Source organism: Salmo trutta, chromosome 29 (assembly GCF_901001165.1).
Source record: "Salmo trutta chromosome 29, fSalTru1.1, whole genome shotgun sequence".
In the NCBI taxonomy this organism is placed as follows: Eukaryota; Metazoa; Chordata; class Actinopteri; order Salmoniformes; family Salmonidae; genus Salmo; species Salmo trutta.
The window spans coordinates 21,239,258-21,259,509 of NC_042985.1; the positions used below are offsets into that span (position 1 = coordinate 21,239,258).

A 20,252-nucleotide genomic window follows, 5' to 3' on the forward strand; every position below is an offset into this window, starting at 1 on the left:
TATTACTCATTACTATGTATTAAAGTGTTACCTTATCATAACGGCAAAACTGAGGACATAGACTGTTGACCCATTGTTTATGTTTTTGTTGTGATAGGAAACTTGTAAACACATTATGTAGGCTTATACTTTGGTAGGATACCTCAAATGATGTTTAGAAAATAGATTTTTCTCTCATAAAATGCAATTTCCTGAGTACTATAGATATATACAAGAATTGAAGTGCTATTTGTGTGAAAATCTTACGGAATAAACCTTGAATGCACTTTTATTGTTATATTTTATTATCACAATTAGGCATATTTTGGTATCCTTTGTGAGAGAATGTTGACCATCCATTTCTAGGCATGGGACACCTACCTGTGTCGATGGGACAGGGTTGAGATGGCCCATCCAAGGAATTCACCAGTCAAGGATCCTGTCTTCAGGGTTGAAAACTTCGAATGTACTCATCATCAAGCTCTCAGAGGCCATCAAGGATCAGCTTGTAGCCTAGGCTATACGACGTAGACTTATGGGCTTCTATATGTTCTGATTCTTTGTGTTGTTGATTGAGTATATATTGAGGCTTTTATAACCAAGCCAATGCTAATGAAAATAAAATATATCTGGTCTCTGTCTGTCTGTCTGTCTGTCTGTCTGTCTGTCTGTCTGTCTGTCTGTCTGTCTGTCTGTCTGTCTGTCTGTCTGTCTGTCTGTCTGTCTGTCTGTCTGTCTGTCTGTCTGTCTGTCAGTCAAACATGCGGTTTCCATATGTTTTGATACCATTCCATTTATTCCATTCCAGCCATTACAATGTGCATGTCCTCCTATAGCTCTTCCCACCAGCCTCCTCTGGTCTGCATGCAGGCAGACAGGCAGGTACGTAGGTAGGTAGAATGGTAGGTATGCATGTAGGAAGGTAGGTATTCATGTATCTGCCTGCTGATCTGTCTGGCCGTCCATCCGTCCATGTTTTCATCTAATGTTTATGCAGTGTAACTAGAAATGTAGGGTTCAAACTTTATTGACATTGGTTTTGTTTTTCAGTTGCCTATAGTCATTTTTATTTCTTCAAATATTTCAATTTAATATTGCAAACAACTTCACAACATACAAAATGAATTATATTAATCCAGAAACATATGTCAATGAATAAATTGTATATATATATATATATATATTCTTATATTTTGTCCTCTGGTGGGGATAAAAAAATAAACAGCAAAGCTTTGACAACAGCACCTTGACATAGTATGTAATTCCAACATTACCTTGAGAAGTTTAGAACAGTAAACAAATAAAGTACTGAGGAGGAAAACCCTTTTACTGTTGGGTATGTAAACGGAATGTTTTGGTCGGTATCATATCCTTTTTTCTTAGGTGGACAAATTCTCAATTCACAATTGAAGCAGCATGCAAGTTTTTTTTATGGAACGCGTCCTCACCCTCTCCCTCATCCTCATTGCTCTTTTCCTTCTTTCTCACATTCTTGGCAACGTAAACAAACCACAATGTCTTGAGGAATGTGATATAGTAATTTAAACTGGGCGCAAATGACTGATCAGATCTTTTTTAATCGTTTACAAGGTCATGAATATGTTCAATAAATAGACTGTAGTATCACTTTTACTGTATAAACGTCATCTTTTTTTACATGCAGTCCATAAAATTTTCATTTGACGGAATAATTTACCCTGTTATGTATATATACAAATAGATATTTTCTCTTTACTCTTTTTTTTAAACTCAATAAAATCTATACATTATATACACTATCTTCCTCTTTTAATGGTCAATGTGCATACACATGATGTGTCTATCCTTATAAACCGCCAGCCAATCTTCTTTTTGCTATCCATGGTGAGCGCTCGCACGTAGGACTGGGTTGTCCTGCATTGGGAGTTATAATGCCTCTTGTCTATTCCACGGCAGCCCTCCTTTGTGTACCCCATAGGGTTACATTTGGTCTCATAAAAGTATTGCTTCAGTTGGCCATTGGGGACAGGGACCTTTTCCAGGACGGTAACGGTCTGCCCAGACATGTCTATTGCTGTCTTTTTGTCCACAGCTGTCACCCACTGGCTAATACTATCACACACACTGAGCTCTCCACGCCGCGACGGGTCAGAATGCCGCCGCACCCTCATGGACATGTTAGCGGCGTCCAGGTAGTTTTTGTATTCCTCCAGGAGAAAAAGCAGCGGTGGCTCTAAAGGCACTTGGTTGCTGATCATCACCCGCGATGCATACAGGTCGACATCCTTGGTCTCCGTGGTGACCACAGAGGAAGGACCCCCTCCTCCCTGGCCCTTGTCAGCCCCAGGCCCCAGCTGAGATGCTTCTCCTTCCACCTCCAAGAGCTCCTCAATCACCTGCTCAAACGTGTCTGTGAGCGAGGGCAGTCCCCCATGCTGGCCCGGCCCACCCCTGCTCTGTGGAGTCCCGTGGCCCTGGCCGGCCGTCAGTGCAGCACCCAAGTAGCCTTCCGTTCGGTGGCCCCGCATACCCGGGGCGTCTCTCATGGGAGCAGCTCTCATGCAACTGAAGTACGAAATAACCATAGTAAGGAACAGGATGGTCATCACTCTTCTAACCTGGTGGAACTAGAGAGAGAGAGAGAGAAAGAGAGAGCACAGAGAAGGATGAGAGGGGAGAGAGGATGAAATTAAGTGCAATTCATATGTATATCATCTTATGTAGCTATATTATGTATTATATAATATATCAACAGTTTTCTTCCATTGAGCTATCAGAGTTGTGTGCTTATACAATATACTGTTCATAATACACTCATTATTACAGTATTCCATAATATCTCAAGGTTGGATCACAATCTAATTGTGTTCCTTTCAGTTATTACTAAGCACCATTAGATGATGCACGCCTACCATCTCCCCCCATTACTACCAAAGTATCACATTTCTCCTCCAGCTGCAAAGAACAGTCTGACACCACCATGAGTGCCCACTACTACTTGGCCAACTTGCAAATAACAGTATAAGTAGCTACATTCTTGTGAATTCCATTTTTTCTGTTTCCTCATACAACGTTCCAATATTTCCCACAAAGGCCCCAGAAGCAACATTAAGGGCTGCTGACACCAGCGTTTTCAACTGAGGCCAAGTTTTTTCAGACTGGGAGTGGATGTGGCTAGGCATCATGCTTTAAATGTCAAAGCATTAGATTGCTAATTATCTCCTAATGGTCCATCCTACTATGAAGTACAACCCAATATATCATTATTTTCTCTTCTTCAACAACAACAAACAACAACAATTTTTTAAACAATTATGTTAAACTGATATTGAAACTACAGTATGTCTTCATCATAATCATCATCATCACCATTATCATCATCATTATCTTTCTCATATTTGATGTTGTTATCCAAGGTTGGCATGTACTGTATCATAAACGCTATGTGGCCTGAATACTTTTTTTCAGTGTAGATATTGAACAGGCAAGTTATATAATGTTTCCAATCCAATGTCATGTATTGTAGCCTAACACGTTTCATGTGTTACCCTGACTTCACACCACATTTCCCACAGGGTTAATAGAGACTTATTGATCGATTGATTAGTTGAATACATAAGTGTTTCTGACTAGGTTCAGATAAGTGACTGTTTATTTTGTGTGATTTTGCAAAAGGCAACCAATCTTTGATGTAATATTACCATTAACATGCTAAACTTGATAGGGTCAAATTGGGAGCAGGATTTATTAAGGGACATAGAGATGTTTAAATAAAGGAATGCTGAGAGTGAGCAGTAGCGCTAGCAGAGACAGAGAGAGTCAGTAAAGTACTGGTTAGAAAAGTGAAGAGAGGTAATGTGCTTGCATCCTGACACACTCACGTACCCCTTCTATCAGATGCATACTCTGTACAGCTGCTCACATAAATTTGGTACACAGACATTGCAAGGGAAAGAACGCCACAAGGGCCCAACAGAGCCAAAATATATAATAATACACACACACACCCTCATCCTTATCCTTCACCCCTAGCTCACAATAGCATCTCTTACCTTTATGCCCTATGAGTCACAGCAATTCAACATATCCACGGACATCCCAGGCCCAGAGTCAAACATATGAAAACAACCACAATATAAGAAACCTATCTCTTTCTCTCCAGAGAGGTGCATTTAAAAATAGCCACGGCAGGGCTTTGAATACACTCTGCATGCCGCCCTCCTTGTATCCCGAACTGATGCAGGAATACGCTCCAAGCAGATCCGCTCCCCCACCAGGCAGTGTGGCGGACGGAAGGACCTTAGCAGAAGGGAGGGGCATACCCCACCTAAAAAGCATTTGTTTCATTCTTAATTGGCGTCTGGGGCCACGGCTGCGATTAGCCAACGCCACGGTGACTGCCATAGAGATATTGCATCTATAAATAGGCGTGCTGGGAGTCTCACAGTCTCGATTGAGAATATCACATCCTTCTCCTTAATGAGCCGCTGAGTCCCCAAGCTCAGTGACGTGTTTCTCCAGAGTGTGAGTGTGTGTTAGAGGGAAGGGAGGGGATGGAGGAGGAGAGGATGGGAGGGCTTGGTTTGTACGTGTTTGCAGGGGGATGGGAACATCTTTCCTCCTACCGACAAGACAACCTTGGAGACAAAACGCAGCCAAGCAAACATAGATGAGCAGGAAATCGTTCCAACATTTTCTCAATATTGTAATTTGAAAATAATTATTCATAAGAGGTAATCCTTTATCATCCTATAAAGTGTTCCTGTAACCTGTCAAATCCCATCATTAGGCTGCCCCAATGATCAAGGAAAACAAATACATGGACTGAAATCCCATCACACTGCTTATTGATACGTGAACTGATTGGGGGTCCATCTTCATGTAGAAGATGCTGCAGCAGAGGTAGTAGTCCTTCTTCCCTGATGGATCACTGGGGCTAAATTGCAGTAACAGGGGGTGGGGAGTCAGTGCAGGCGTCATTTCGCGGCATAACAACCACAGATGACGTCTCTCCCAGGTCTCCATAGGGGACAGGATGGAGGGGAGGTGTTTTGGGGGCAGTGCCACTCATCAGTGTGCAATTGCCTGCCAGTCCTCTGGGCCTCCTCACACCGGGAACAACAAATAATTTTATTTCTAACTCGGCTATTTCCTGTTTCCATCAGGAAAATCAATATGGCTTATGTTCTCAATCAACATCCTGTTAAAATGCAATCTAGCCGATGAATCACTTTATTGCTGTGGGACTGGCTCAGAATAACAGTACTCTCTGAGACCTATCTAATTCAAACCAAAGTAAAAGTGATTCTCACCATAGCTGGTATGTTCTCATTTACTATATTAGATTTGAGAATATCTTCAGCTCTGAATTGGATTTTACGGTCCAATTTTTTTTATCTCCAGGTAATCAGTGCACTGATATTTAATTATCATGTACTGAATATGTACAGTATAGTGTGGAAGAGAACAAGCAAACTTCCACACTCTATCCAGCCATAACATATATTCCGTAAAATCAAGATTTGCATCAATAAAATCAGTCCTTTACAGTTGCGTTTGGTGCATTCAGAACATACATAGATAAAAGTTGATGGATTTCCACATAGTGGCAGGGCTTTGCGATGACACATTTAGATGAGCACCTGTTCAAATGTTGTGAGAGAGGCAGGCACGGCTACACGGTTGGGTTTAGAGATAGCTTGGTGCCTTGCAGTGTTTGCTCTTCGTGCCAGGTGGGGATTATAATGAAAAATCTCCCTTTGACAGATGCTGGAGTGGATTCACAAACACAATGGTGTTTCAACCATCTACAAAACTCAGCACATATGACTTCATATTTCACTTACACTTAACTTACACAGTCATTTATGTGGTCAACATTTCTGTGGCAATACATACTAACTTTCTTTTTCAAAGACACATTTTCTCAACATTCTTGTCTTAACACTCCTCTCTTTTCCAGTGAAAAGTTAACAAATGTTTTCACTTTGAAAACACATTGTCAAGTAAGTAATACCCTTTCTCCAGACGATCCAAGATCCCTGTACATCAGCTTGTGCTATGGCTGCACCAATCAACATGTTTTCCTATCCAGTCCATTCAAATATGACCTTGGATATGCTGCAAATAAACCTACCTAAAAGATAATGCTTCATTTATATATGAACTATATATTTTGGAAACATACTAGAGGACTCAGTCACAATATACAAATGTAACGCAATTATCCTTTTTTCCCATAATAGCTAACAGATGCAACCAAGACACCACGTGGAAGCCTGTTCTGAGAGATCTGCTCCCCATCTGACACTCGCAAATAGCATCTTCAAATGGATAAGTATCATTTACTGTAGCTTTTCCTCCAGGCAAACTCTGATAGAAAATAAATGTAATGACCACTTAAAACAAGACATGTTAAGACTGTTGGAATATGTTCCAGTGAAGGCCCTAATTGCATATTTTCCATTGATATCCTCCACCACTTCCCCTGGAAAGAACCAGTGAGTGCCATTAATGTGCCAGTTTACAAAAGACAGGTCCAATAGCCTATATATAACAATATCATAATATTCAAAGGTTACCCACTTCATACTTAAGCCACCTCCTGATAAACGTAGTACTCTAATAAGTGCAACATTTCCTGTAAGTCTATCCGCAAGTTGCGCTTACTACTAATTAGTGGTGCAGCATGCTAGCCTGTCAACGTGACTGCCAACCAGGTCACACAGGTAAAACTGCTTCAAAACCACAGCCTAACAATATTTTTTTTATGTGTAAATTGGCTGTTAAAATTACAAGTTTCCAATTGCTAGCCTGTAATACCACTGTAGGCCATCTTAATTAATAAATAAACTTAAGGTCTGCATTACATGTCAATTAATCTATTGACACTGTCAGACAGTGTCCCCACATAGGTCGACAAGCCCAGTACTCTGTGCTCTCTTTGGGATTTTTACAACCCTTAAATAGCCCTTATAAACCCTTAGGATAATTACATTTAGCAATGTGATGAAAGACATGTCTTGAAGATAATGACTTTCATCGATAGTGCTCAAGTTCGCTTATTAGCCTACTGCACATATTTATATCTGAATAAATCAGTAGTATCTTAAAACGATGTTGATTGCAAGTTGATTGCAAGTGGTGTATATGAACAATAATAAGATAAAGGCTCAACAGCAGCACATTAGACCTACACCAAGTCCTACTTTAAAACGGGTGTCAAGTCGTTTCCATATATTTGCGCTAGATGGCGTATTAGACCACGAAATGTTCTTAAAACCCAAATCCTCTCTCGCTCTCGCTCTCTCTCACGAACACACACACACACACACACACACACACACACACACACACACACACACACACACACACACACACACACACACACACACACACACACACACACACACACTTTAAGGCGATAACAAAGTCAAATAGGAAAACATGAACACTTGTAGACTGAAAAAGCAAGAGGTTACTAAACAAAAAGAAAATCGTGTTAATGGAATGACATTAATGCATATGTAGTTAGTTTTCCAAGTCTGTGCCAAATTGGAGCCTACTTTCAGAGCTATTTGATGCAATGTCCCGAGACAAACTAGCCTACACTAAAATACAGCAATATTCTCAGACAGAATGCAATAAAAAAAATCTCTACACCAAACATTAACAAGGTTTACTTGGTAAACAGTAGTATCGGGTTGTTCTCGAGCTGGAGCGCATAAAACGTAATAATTGTGGTATTTTCCGCGCGCTCCTTGATAATTGCGCGACTGCTCCATGTAGGGATCCGTTTTATAATCTGTATATTCATTCTCGCCTTGTGAGGTTATCCGGTTTAAGAGAGAGCAAGAACCAACCTTGCAGGTTATAGCTGTTTCCTATAAAGTCTTAATGACTGCATCAGACTTTTTTATAATTTGCTTACAAACCTTTCTGGTTTTTGAGAAAAGAAAGTCCATTTACAGATAGTTTAAAAAAGTGTTATCTGAATTACGATGCTATATTATTTAACATAACATTTAGATGCATTGTATTCATGGATTATGGGTTAAAAGGAATAGGCTACAATAGGCCTACAGCCTATGTGGGTAGGCAATGTAGTCTACTCGCCTATTTCTTACAGTGGCAATAGCCAACAAATGTACAACCCTTCGCATTAATTAATCAGCTAAATACATCAGAAAACGAAATGATTACCTCCACTGACCCCTTTCGTGGTCCCTATTAGAAATTCAATCAGCATAATAACGCCGTTTTTTATTAATGAACAAGAGGATAGAGTTACACGTATCCTCTCTCAAACTGCGACCGAGTCGGTGCGCCTGCATGATCCCCAACTTGATTACAATACTTTTAAACATCTCCCCACTCACAAAACGAGCGAGCATCGACACAGCAGAGCGAAAATGATCAAACAATTTAAGAAAAACATACCTTTTACTGCCCAGTCGTAAAGGAGACCATTCAACAGGACCGTGTCATCTGGGATGTTCTGGACAACCCCCTGTGTAATTACTTAAGCTATATTTTCCCTGTACTGTCCGACAGCTTCAGGATATCTCTTCAGCTTTGGAGCAAATAGATTAAATTATTGATGGGGGAAATTGCATGGTTGAGGTAATGGACTCCCATGGCTGCGCGGCTCCTTTGGAGATCGCTTAAAACCGAAGGGGTTGCATGCTATAAGCTGCGCCGCGACGGCACAACGCGATGAGAGACCTCTTGAGCTTGAAATGACGCCTGTATCCCTTGCAACTACAGTAACTTACTACATAATGACGTTGCAACATGTGACTCGCCACTGGCTGACTGGTTGCTTGCCACCAAACACCAGAGTCCTAAAGCAGGCCTAGCTCTCATCATGGTTATTATACGCCTTTGGTCGACAGATGGGAGTGGGATAAAGAAGGGATTGGCCATGGATCTTTCTTCCGTGTTTCACTGACATCAGATGTGATATTTTTGTAGCTGTACTGTACATACAAAAAGAATAACGCATTTGATTCTGTGCCATGTGGCTACATTGCGTGTAATGATAAATGTGATTAGATCTGATAAGATGTCCAAGGCTTATATATATATGACTACTACTTACAACCTGGTCTTAAAAAATCCCAAATAAATCCTGAAAATAAGAAAACCAATACCCTCCCTAAAAAGATATTCTTATTCCATGCATTTTACCAGAAATATGGCATTTCTTTAGAGAGCACTGTTACTTCAATTGTGGAATTGGACAGAAACACACATTCACTGCTACATAATTATGTAATTAGCGTGTTATAACTAAGTGTATATTCTGTTTGGGATTGATTAAGTCTACAGAAGATTTACGACTAGCAGTGGATACATTGAAATGTTCCTGTATAGACCAGGAGATGTGTTATAAATGCAAAAGTTAAGCCTGCCTAGCTAGACCTCGTTTTCCTAATCCTTTGAAATGGTTGATCGTCAGATCCCCCATAGGTAGGCTATGCCATGTATGTTATACCAACAAAAACTATGGGTTACAAGTAGATATAACTATCTCAGGGAATGTCCAAAGTTAAGACAAAGAAGCATACGAATATGCTAGCTCTTGAAACTGTTGTAAGTTAAATTGAAGAAGCCGCAGATTCAATAAAAAATAGCCATATACAAGACGATTTTATCCAAAGTGACATGCAATCATGCGTGCACATATACTTTATATGTGGTAATCCCTCGTTGTGCCATTATACCAGCGCACAAATATTCAGCAACATGGACAGCGCCGCGATCAGCGCGAGAAAAACACAGCACCATTGTCAGTGTTGTGGTCAGCGCGCCCACGAACTAAACATTCAGCACCGTGGACAGCGCCTCCATTAATGCGCCGCACACTAAACATTTAGAACCGCAGACAGCACCACGATTTGCGCGAGGTGAAGGCCTGATCGCTGATTGAGAACCAGAGCTACTGAACAGCGCCGCTTCCAGGCAGCCTATATAATGAGAAGATTCCATGTCCTAGTTGTTAGGATCTATGCACGCGGAAAGCCAACTGTTTGCCATGATACCAATTGTCTCCATTCCCTTTTCCCCTAACATAAAATGTTAAACTTCTCATAACACATAACTTAATCATATGAAAGCAAAAGTAGTATCATTAAATACAAGGTTTCACAATATTAAAGGTATATACTCAAGACAATGTACACGTTATTCTGAAGATCCCAGCAGTGTTCAATAAGGCTTGAATCAATAAACTTGGAAAAGGAAAAGAAATGTCTCACTTAAATTAATAAAGCTTTTGACTTAAGCATCCAGTGGGTGTTCTTTAGAGAAGTCACGTGATGAAGAGAAAAGGTTCTGGGCTCAACCTCAAATCAAATGAAGGAAACAGCTCATTATCCTTGTGGCTTGGACCTCCTCCAATTAAAGATTTATTGTGATGTGTTTGCTATATGGCCATCGTGATTCTTCTCTGTACAAGTTAATGAGGTGGAGGGTTCTTACTTGGCATATAGCAGTATGGGATTGAATGCTCACACCTGCTTTGTGATTCACTCCTCCTCCAACACACCCGGGGACATGCCAAGATGAATATAGCCCTCCCTGAAGGATCACAGTAGGCGAGGGCAAACTCTGGATGACAAAGAGTTGCATCAGCAATCGCTGAGCGACATGACTCAAAAAAAAAAAACCTTGCACGGGGGCTGTTCCAACAAGGTAATTCATAAATAAATCACTTGGCATCTCATTAGAAGAACAACAACATGGTCTCTCTCATATCTGCAAATACAGCACAATGCAAGGTGGCGTTCTAAGTAGTGGAAAATTCATGAGACTTGTTACCTAAGAGAGTTTGTTTGAGGAGATTATTTAGCATTTTGTGTAGAACTTCAAAATGAAGTTTACCGTGTCTGAAATAAAGTGCATCGCAACTGAATTAAAATGCATAGTTGGGTCACGCTTAAGCAAAGTCAGGAAGAGCTATCCAATACCGAGTACAATGCTGTGCTATGCTATGCAATGCTATACTATACTATACGTGTCAGTGCTAATTATCAGCCCTTGCACCTACAGTACAGTATGTGTCTGATGAAGGTTACATTAGGCACCCAATCAGAACTTACTGCCCCTGAACTGAAACTCAGACACACTCACTCATGCTAACATAAGACCATTATGTTATGTTTGGCAGTGAACTAAACTGGCTTTCAGCATGCCACTTTCAGAATAAAAGTTAATTTCAGACAATCACCAATCCTTTTTCAGAAAATATACATCATTCTTGAAGTTAAATGTGGGACATCTCCCACTACGGTTATCTTTGTCAAAAAGTGCCATTGCTATGCAAAAAGAGTTCTCAAGAGTGATGCGCGCTTTACCCTGAATGGTGTGGCAAACCAACATTTCCTTGTTTCACGTCTTTCATAACATTACAACCCTTGGACAGACGCGGCATACTCATGCTTTATTTTACCCATTGAACAATTTTCTACTCAGAAAAGGGCAGCATGATGAATTCGATGTTTAATATAAACACGTAAAGTTAGGCTACTTGAAGGGTACTATGAGGTGGTCTGAGCATGCAATTTAGAGCACGGTGATGGAGCCCTGTTCACTCCCATAGGTTCTCTTAGGGTGGCAGTAACCAGAAATCTGAAGCATGGAATATACACTCTCTCCAGCTTTTACACCATTTTCAATGTAAGTGAACATTTAACTTCATTTTGTATTTTGGGTGAACTTAAACCTTTAAAAACTAAAACAGACATCAACTTTTAAACAGATGGTTCTGAAGTCTATAAAAAAATAATTTAGAAATATTGAATAACGTTTCGAAGTTAAAGTGTGGTTCACACAACATGATAGTCTTCACTTAGCGAACACAAGAAGCACACACTGTGGCACCCTATACCTGCTCTTCACTGACCAGATGCCCAAAACAACACTGATGACACTACACACAGGCATACATCTTTTCACATCTTCTCTTGCCAACTGTGACATCATTTTGACAAGTCAGTGATGCCAAGATCCATACTGTGACATGAACATTCAATTAAGACACCTTCAGAAGATACCTCTTGGAAGTAATCAGACGATAGAATAACAAGGCTCTGTGGCAGCATCAAAATGGGCATCATAAGCATATCTGCTGAGAATTAGCTACTCTATATCAACATTCACACTTCAGGGTACAATTAACCCTTTCTCTGCTTCCCATGAAACATAATGAATGTCCAGCTATAGTGTTATTAAGAACCAGTGGTAAGTCTGAACTCTAGTCTGTCTATGTATATACTGCCCAAACTCTGTGGGAACACCTGGATGAGAAAATGCACAAGGCATAACAAGCTCAGTTCAGGGGAATTTGCAAGAAGTCTCATATACCTTTTTCTCTCTCTCTCTCTCTCTCTCTCTCTCTCTCTCTCTCGCACACACACACACACACACACACCACAAACAAAACAAAAACACACTCTTTGTTTCATCAAATTGACTGCAGCATCAACTCACACATATAAAACATATAAGTCTGGGGGATCTAATTTGAGCACTACACCTAAGTATTTCAATAGGTAAGGTAAATGAGTCGCTCACCCCTGTCCATAACACAGGCATCCAACTTGATGTCAATATCAAAAGAGTGTGGAAAGCCAACCAGTGGTAGAGCTCAGCACCCCATTCCATATTCAAACACTCATGGCAGGTATCCTGAATCCAACTCTACCACATAAGACATCTCAAAGTTATGCTGAACACAGATATTAATTAGGCTACTGTACAGACACATATGCGCAATATGCATGCACAACAAATGCTTTTACAATTACATCTATTTTTCTGAGCACATTCAGTACAATGCACTCCCCTGTAATCAATTACATGTAAGAACAGAATTTACTTGATTGTAAATATGACAATTCCCTTGCCTCTTTTCTGTTTTCTGAACAGACACAATTCATCGGACCTCATTGTTCCACACACACACACACACACACACACACACACACACACACACACACACACACACACACACACACACACACACACACACACACACACACAGAGAGAGAGACACACACAAACACATACACACCGAATTGTCCTGCAGTGGCGTCATGCCAGCAGCCAGTCAGACTCTTGTCTCGTTGGTTACAATTACCGGACAAGCAGCACAGCAAGGTATTGGTTTTGGAAACAACAACCTCGACATATTGTGTTGGATCAGCTTTTGTAATCGTGTATTCCCATGATTTAAACTAACCAAGATGTGTCTCGGCATCGTTGAATAGATAAATAGCTGGATTCAAACGTTTCAACCCGCCATAACTCATTATGATGACATGATAACTAGATGGATGGAGGTGCTGATGATGAAAATGATGACGCCGCCGCCGATTATATTCCGATTATTCTAATATTATTATCATTAGCATATTCATATTATGATAATCATGATCCCTTTGTTGGTTTTGTTTTTACTGTTACGGAAATGTCAAACTATCCCCTATTCAATTACGCACGAAAAGGATGTAAAAACGTTGTGTTGAGACTCAGAGTTCCAACTGGAGTGTTATCAACTATTAGCCTACTTCAGATTCTAGCATGTAAAATAATAAAATACTTCCGAGAGCTATAGGCTATAGCTATACATGTTCATCGCCCTCACCATTTAAAGTTCATGAAAGGTTGACTCGGAAAACTAAACACCTTTATAGGAACGCAAACAGAAATATCTCTCATCGCCCCTGTGAGTCATCTATAAAGAATGAAACACGCATATTCTGTCAAATATGATGCCACAATAGCATTTAATGTTATTTGGAATGAAACCTACCATCCTCAGATTTGTTACTGACGCCCACCCCAACTCTGCAGCGCTAAGAATGCGGAGAGGGGGGCCGGTTGAGGGAGATTCTCAGTAAGATAACACAACCCCATTTATGGACTGATCCAATGACGTACATTGCAGAAAGTTCTAAAAAAAAACCTTCATACATACAAAGTGTGTCGTGCCACCCCACAGACCCCCCCTACCCCGCCTCCGCTCTTCCCTCCCTCCGCACGCCTACACATAAACCCACGTCTCCTCTCGCTACGACTTTCCTTAAGAAAATATGTTATTCCTGAGAAAATTATTAAAAGAAAAACCTGACCAAATTAAGAAATATAACAGATAACCTAAAAATCTAACAAATAACAATATACATGTTGCTTTGTATGCAGCCAATTTGTCATATTGTCGCTGGTCTATTCATTCATAAACCCACTGCAACAAATAAAACGAAAACGTTTTAGGCGATCGATTCGTTAAGCATAGCCCTAGTAATTATCATCTTATTGTAATGTCTATTATATAAAACATTTTATTCATAATATTAACATGATTCCTCTTGTTCTTATTATTGCAGCTGATATATGTTACAACACACAGCGTCATCCTAGCTAACGGGTCTCCTGCTTTCCTATAGGCAATAGCCTAATAAGTATACTCATTTCGTTAAATTATTAAATAAATTATTTAATTAAATAATGAGTCACGCACGGACTATGTTTTAAAAAGCCTTATTTGGTTCTCTAAAGCAAGCTAGAATTGAACTTAAACATGTAATTTAAAAACACAATGAAGCTGTAATAATTCAGACGTAGCCTATAAATGAGGATAGGCTCAATAATGCATTGAAATGTAACCCCACTGGAAGCTTCTTGATTAAAACAGGGCTGCGAGCGCTTGTGGGCGTTGATATCTTAGGGTTTTTCTTGCAGCTGTTTGCCATTCAATAGCATCGTCCTGAAATCAGAATCTTTGAACTGAAGCCGTACAAAGAGATAGATTGAATACAGACAATATCCACAGTTTCTTCGCTGGCACGCAAGACGAATTTCTAAAGTCCGTTGGCTGTTAAGTCAGCAAAAACATTGTCGCGGACTAATCAATTTGAAGATCAACGCAATCGTGCATGCCTGGTTTTCTACTGTCTTAAAAACCCACTGCTTTGGGCAATTTGTTATCAAGCCATCTTATCTCGCACCACCTTTAGCCAGCCATAGCCTAACATCTGTCAATAGGCAGTTTGACCACGCCTATCTTTCTTGTAATATCATATCTCTGATTGCATCTTTCAAATTCCTCTGATTTCTATGAGGTGATTTCTCTGTAATGTTTTTGTTCTTCATATTTCATTAAATCATTGTGTAATTTGTGGTTTTGCTATTTATTGTAAACGTGGAAGTTGTCTCCGACAGGTCGAATGTGGGCTACACAGACTTGCGCGCGGACAAAGAGGGGTAGCAGGTGATGCTAGTGCTAGAGTGAAAGCGCAGTATGAATGAAACCGAGGAGCGGCTGTAGTAAAAACACAAGTGATTTGATCGCGATGACGGAGGATGGTAAGATGTTAAACAGATAAGTGTAGGCTATTTTTTGCCGCTTAGGGTTGTGAGAGGAATACAATAGTTTGATATGCGAGAAAAACAAAAATACATATAGACCTAGATAGATAGATAGATAGATAGATAGATAGATATATAGATAGATAGATAGATAGATAGATAGATATGAAGCGAGTCAGTGAGAAGGAGGTAGCCTGGGTTGAGACTAATATTTTATTTAGGACATGCACCATTATTCTGCATAGTGCCGGGTAGAATGATTCATGAATTGCGCATTCAAAAGTTCCATTTCGATTGGGAGACGGGATCCCGTAGCCTTGATTGTGTTGCAGTAAATGTAAAAAAAAAATATTTGAGTGATTCTAAAGGTTTTGTTTACGAGTTGTATTAAGCTTCCCTTCATGCATAGCCTTGGTAAGTCGCTCTGAACAAGAGCGTTTGCTAAATGTCTACAGCAAAAACCTAAACGAGTGCTTTGCGTGTTTCATTTAAGGCTCCGTCATGCACTCATAGTAATGAGAAATATTGTAATCTGTATAAAAATATACATCCTTCAAACGAAACTTTGATGAGGTGAAATAGCACCCTGCATAAATCCATAAACGCTGACTGTTATCAATCAAATCAAATCAAAATAGTAAATTGGAAAATAATTAGCTGGATATAATTTCACGCAAATCAATGCACAATACCATGACGGTGCATTTGATAGGATCCACGTTCAATTTGAAACCACAAAACAATATAGGCGATAATGACAAGGATGGCGGATGAATAACAATGAATCACAATGAAGGGAACTCTTACCTTTTTAAGGGCTGACAACCACTATCAGTGGTTAGATCTCCAAGACCAAGACTTGCATTTCCCAAAGTTAACGCTGTATACCAAGACTGGAGCTTGAAAAGAACGCACGCCCTATACAGCGGCTCTAAGATTTCAACTTTCACATGCTCTAAGTGGCGAGACAAATCTCAAAGCGCAAGCCCTTCATTGACACGCGCTTTTCTCCTGTTTTCCGTTTTAGATCACAGGGCTCCCTCAGCATACGCTTACCAAAAGTTGAAAAAAATTCCCCAGCTTTGGTAAGGGAACAGCAAAAGAGAGTTGATGTCCACTTGGTGTTTTAGTCCATGCAACGACTCCGGTGCCTCTGTCCAACGTGCTGAAAGCATAACACAGCGAGGGTAACTAAGGGGGCAAAAAAAAATCTATAGTTTTGTTAAGTGCCATTTGATACTGCTTTACTCTCTCCCAACGCCTTGTCACGTGAACGTTTTTCTCCCCAAGCCCGTCCTGTTAATATTTGATCACATGTTGGCCGGACCTTAAGAAAAGCAGCACCTATACCAAAAGCCTCTAGTCACCACAAAGGCTCAATCAAATAGCATCTCAAATAGCTGTACACCTAACAATGCTGATCCTACTGCGTTATTGTCGCACTCTTCAAGTCATGTATAGGGCAGGACGACAGGTACACACATGTTGCTGTCATTGGCACCACACTTGAAAAAAATATATTCAATACATACCATAAAACCCTGGTCAGCAATATACACAACCTTAAAGCTTTCAAAGACAATACAGCACACTCGCAAAATTCGCGCACAGATGATACAATATATCCCAATACATAATTTACCTGCATTTCTTGAGCTTAGAAATGACTTCCAATCTTTTTACGGAAGCTTTGCCAATATCATCCTTCTTAACAAACACATGGGTTTCTGTTGAGAGTTTCTTAAGTAGCCCACAGAGTCCATCCCATCATCCAGCTATATAGCTAGCCTAAATTCATTCCTGGATTAAATCGCAAGCATTGCTATTTCTTGGATACCATTCCTGTTTCGATTGTATTTCCATGTTACTTACCATTTTCCTCTTCGCTGTCCTGGAGATAGAAGTGTGTTAATATCCACTCACTCCAACAGATGCTGGTAGGTAATGTGTCTTGTTTGAAGTCATCATATGAGAACTTCTGCTGTGCTCAGTAGATCGCCCACCACTTCGGTGACTTATCAATCTAATAACCCTTTGCAATCTCCGCGTGCTTAAACTCTGTAACACCTTGGTGGCTCTACAGTCAGGACAAACAACAACCAGCCGCGATTTTCACAAAAGCCTGTATAGATAGAAAGACAGATATACGCAATACCCTCTCCCGGACAACGCCATTAGAGGTCTTACGTGATTGAAATAAGCGAAGGCAGTCAAGTTTATGAGGGACCCCAAATGACCACTCAATTAATACAATCTCAGTTCTTTAAATTAGGCTGTTTGCACAATAATGTTGACCCCCCCCCCCCCTAACAGTTGTACAATATAAGACATATGCACGAAGTAGTCTATGTTATAGCTTTCGCTGCCTATCTATTGTTACCACTCAGGCAATATTACGCAAAGCCGGCACAACTTTTAACATTTAGATTTTTTAGAATCAGAGGTGGGTGGGATGATACCCGATAAGACAAACAATTCTCAATCGTTTATCGTCCCTCTCGCTAGTGAGATGATGTTCTTTGAGAACTTGTTGCTGCTAAAAATCAAACTAGCGTTGAGGACGAAACAAAGCCAGACTCATATACTTACATTTGTAATATACTGTTATTTGCTTCGTTTTCAAATGCCTAGAAAAATCTGAAGTGAATCCACGTCTTCAAGTAGCCTAGGCTATGCCCTAAACTTCTAGATATGTTTAGGTATTTTGCTGTAGCCCACAACTCAATGGTTTAAATCCTAAATATTTCAGTTTACAATCATTAATTCCAAGTTCAAACGCGATATCTGTTTTCAGTAAAATTCCATCAGTTGCACCGCGAACACTCAGCCATCTAATTGTTATGCAGTGACGAAGCGCTATGCTTGGCGTATTCGTCACACCTGTGACACTCGTATATGCGCTACAAATGTACTGGTAAGTAAATATGAGTAATAGGAGATATTTGCCCAACTTTGAACCAGGATTCGAACTATCTAGGGAATTGTAAAATAAGTTAAACAGAATGGTATTAATAATTCGTCGCTCATGGCAAATACTGTAGGAATGGTAGCCTATGGCTACATTAAATCTCTAGCACATGAACACACACAACAAATAGGCTACGTGGACTGTCGGACTAATTAGACAACTAGGTTTAACAATGTAACACACTACTCAATCAGAGGGCTGTACCTGAAAACACGATGCCACTGACACTTGCATGCATGGTAACCCTCACCTAAGTCTAATTCTGTACATACTGTATGTCTATTTTAACTTCCAGTCCAAGGGACCACTTCTAGGGTAAAGAGAGCATTCCCCAGGTAAACATCCATAAACTCCATCAACCTGTGTGTGTGTGTGTGTGTGTGCGCGTGTATGTGTGTGTATGTGTAACTGTGTTGTGTTTTTGGGGTGGGTTATGGAAGTCAAGAGGGCTATGCAAGACTATGAAGTCCCTGAAATCAACTCAATACCTTCAAAAACATCACTTGTGCACAAAAGATAGCCTATTCTTTTTACAGAAAATGTTTTTTTTTACACAGCTCATCACATATCAACTAAAAGTGGATGTAGTTTCCATACCTGTTCTACAGCAAGGCTATTCCCTAAGACTGTTTTTGTTTGGCAAAAATAACAGCACCCAAAAATAAGTCTCCCTCCATGGCAATGGATACTACATTTTCCATTTTAATTCTCACTTATTTTAGACACTGATCAGCTCTGTGCTAAATTAAGGCAAACTGTGGATGGACCACACATTATTAGATCACTAAGTTTGATTAGTAGTAGCCCTCCCACAAGCACATAGAAGGTGGTACATTAGAATGTACTTCCCCCGTCACCTCTCCGTCTTCTACCGTCATCCTACTCTCAGTCCTCCTTAGTCCTCCTCATAACATGGCAACTTGACTTACATCTACTTGTTATGTTGTTAACGCTTCTTCTGCTCCCACAGCTTTCACACACTCTGCCACTGACTCATGCTCGCCCCTTTTCCACTATCCATGCCCTCCCCCGCACTCTGCACCACAATATCTTATGGCTCATTCCGAGGTCACCAATTGATCACTTGATTCCTGGACTGCATGTTAGTTGGCATGGCCTTCTCCCCTATGCCATGTGTCCTCCCCAACAATATCAGTCACCTCCCGTCTACAAAACATGCACATGACTTTAAGTGTTGTAGATTAACTGGTTTGTTAGGAATATTCTCTTCTTATCTTTCCAAGCTGTGATTGGAGAGATCCAAGACTGATCAAGACCATTCCAGGAAGTGATTCCTACAATGGGGCCATGTACCAAGAACTTCATGTTTAAAGCAAAACAGGTCAGTGAACAGCAGGGACTGTACATTTAGCAATCTTGAAACAAAAGTCCCAAAGCAATTAAAACAGATCAGGCAATGTTTCATTACAGCATATTCACTATGCACACAAAAGGGAACTCAGTTTCAGTCAGCACAAAAACTCAGAATGAGCAAAAAACATTTTAACAAACATGAGAATTTGTTACTCCGAGTCAACACATTGATATGATACATTTCCAGTTCCTGAATCCTCAACGAACAGAAATTAGACCTACTCCTGTGATAACTACTCACAGGTCCCACCATTATGCATTCTTCACGGGGTCAGGGACGGACTGGAACCTGAAATCAGCCCAGGGATTTCTAACACACCGGCCCATTTTTTTCCCTCGAGGCTCATTATTAGCCAACTAATGATAATTCTGTACAAAACCCCCTATTTAGACCTGCCCACTGCTAAAGATGGACCAGACAATATGGCATTTGCCCTAACTGCCCTATGGCCAGTCTGTTTCTGCAGGGGGTGAGCAACTCTTCACCTGCAGCATCATCAACTAATTACCTGTAGGTTCTCTATCCAGGATTCTCTCGTCTCATACAATAGTCACTAAGGCTTTAGTTTTTTGTTCATTT

General features: G+C 40.3%; 1 protein-coding gene across 8 annotated transcripts; it reads right to left on the reverse strand.

The window, feature by feature from the left end:
- Positions 1-1,016: 1,016 nt before the first annotated feature.
- LOC115167112 (brain-derived neurotrophic factor) lies at positions 1,017-18,007 on the reverse strand. Of its 8 annotated transcripts, XM_029721212.1 has the most exons (3): positions 17,203-17,241; positions 16,387-16,495; positions 1,017-2,585 (listed from the first exon to the last, which is right to left on the reverse strand). In XM_029721212.1, the coding sequence occupies exon 3, from the start codon at positions 2,562-2,564 to the stop codon at positions 1,755-1,757; it is 810 nt and encodes a 269-aa protein (XP_029577072.1). In that variant the 5' UTR covers positions 2,565-2,585; positions 16,387-16,495; positions 17,203-17,241; the 3' UTR covers positions 1,017-1,754. The 8 variants fall into 8 exon arrangements, with proteins under 8 accessions (XP_029577072.1, XP_029577071.1, XP_029577065.1 ...); XM_029721211.1 differs by lacking the exons at positions 16,387-16,495; positions 17,203-17,241 and adding an exon at positions 17,920-18,007; XM_029721205.1 differs by lacking the exon at positions 16,387-16,495 and having other exon boundaries at positions 17,203-17,321.
- Between the last annotated feature and the right edge of the window lie 2,245 nt (positions 18,008-20,252).

Coding starts and splice junctions, on each gene's coding strand:
- LOC115167112 (XM_029721204.1), bottom strand. CDS start 14,714: ATGGCAAACAGCTGCAAGAAAAACCCTAAGATATCAACGCCCACAAGC. Junction 2,586..14,633: donor TTTTAATCAAGAAGCTTCCA/GTGGGGTTACAT, acceptor CTCTCTCTCTAG/TTCCACCAGGTTAGAAGAGT.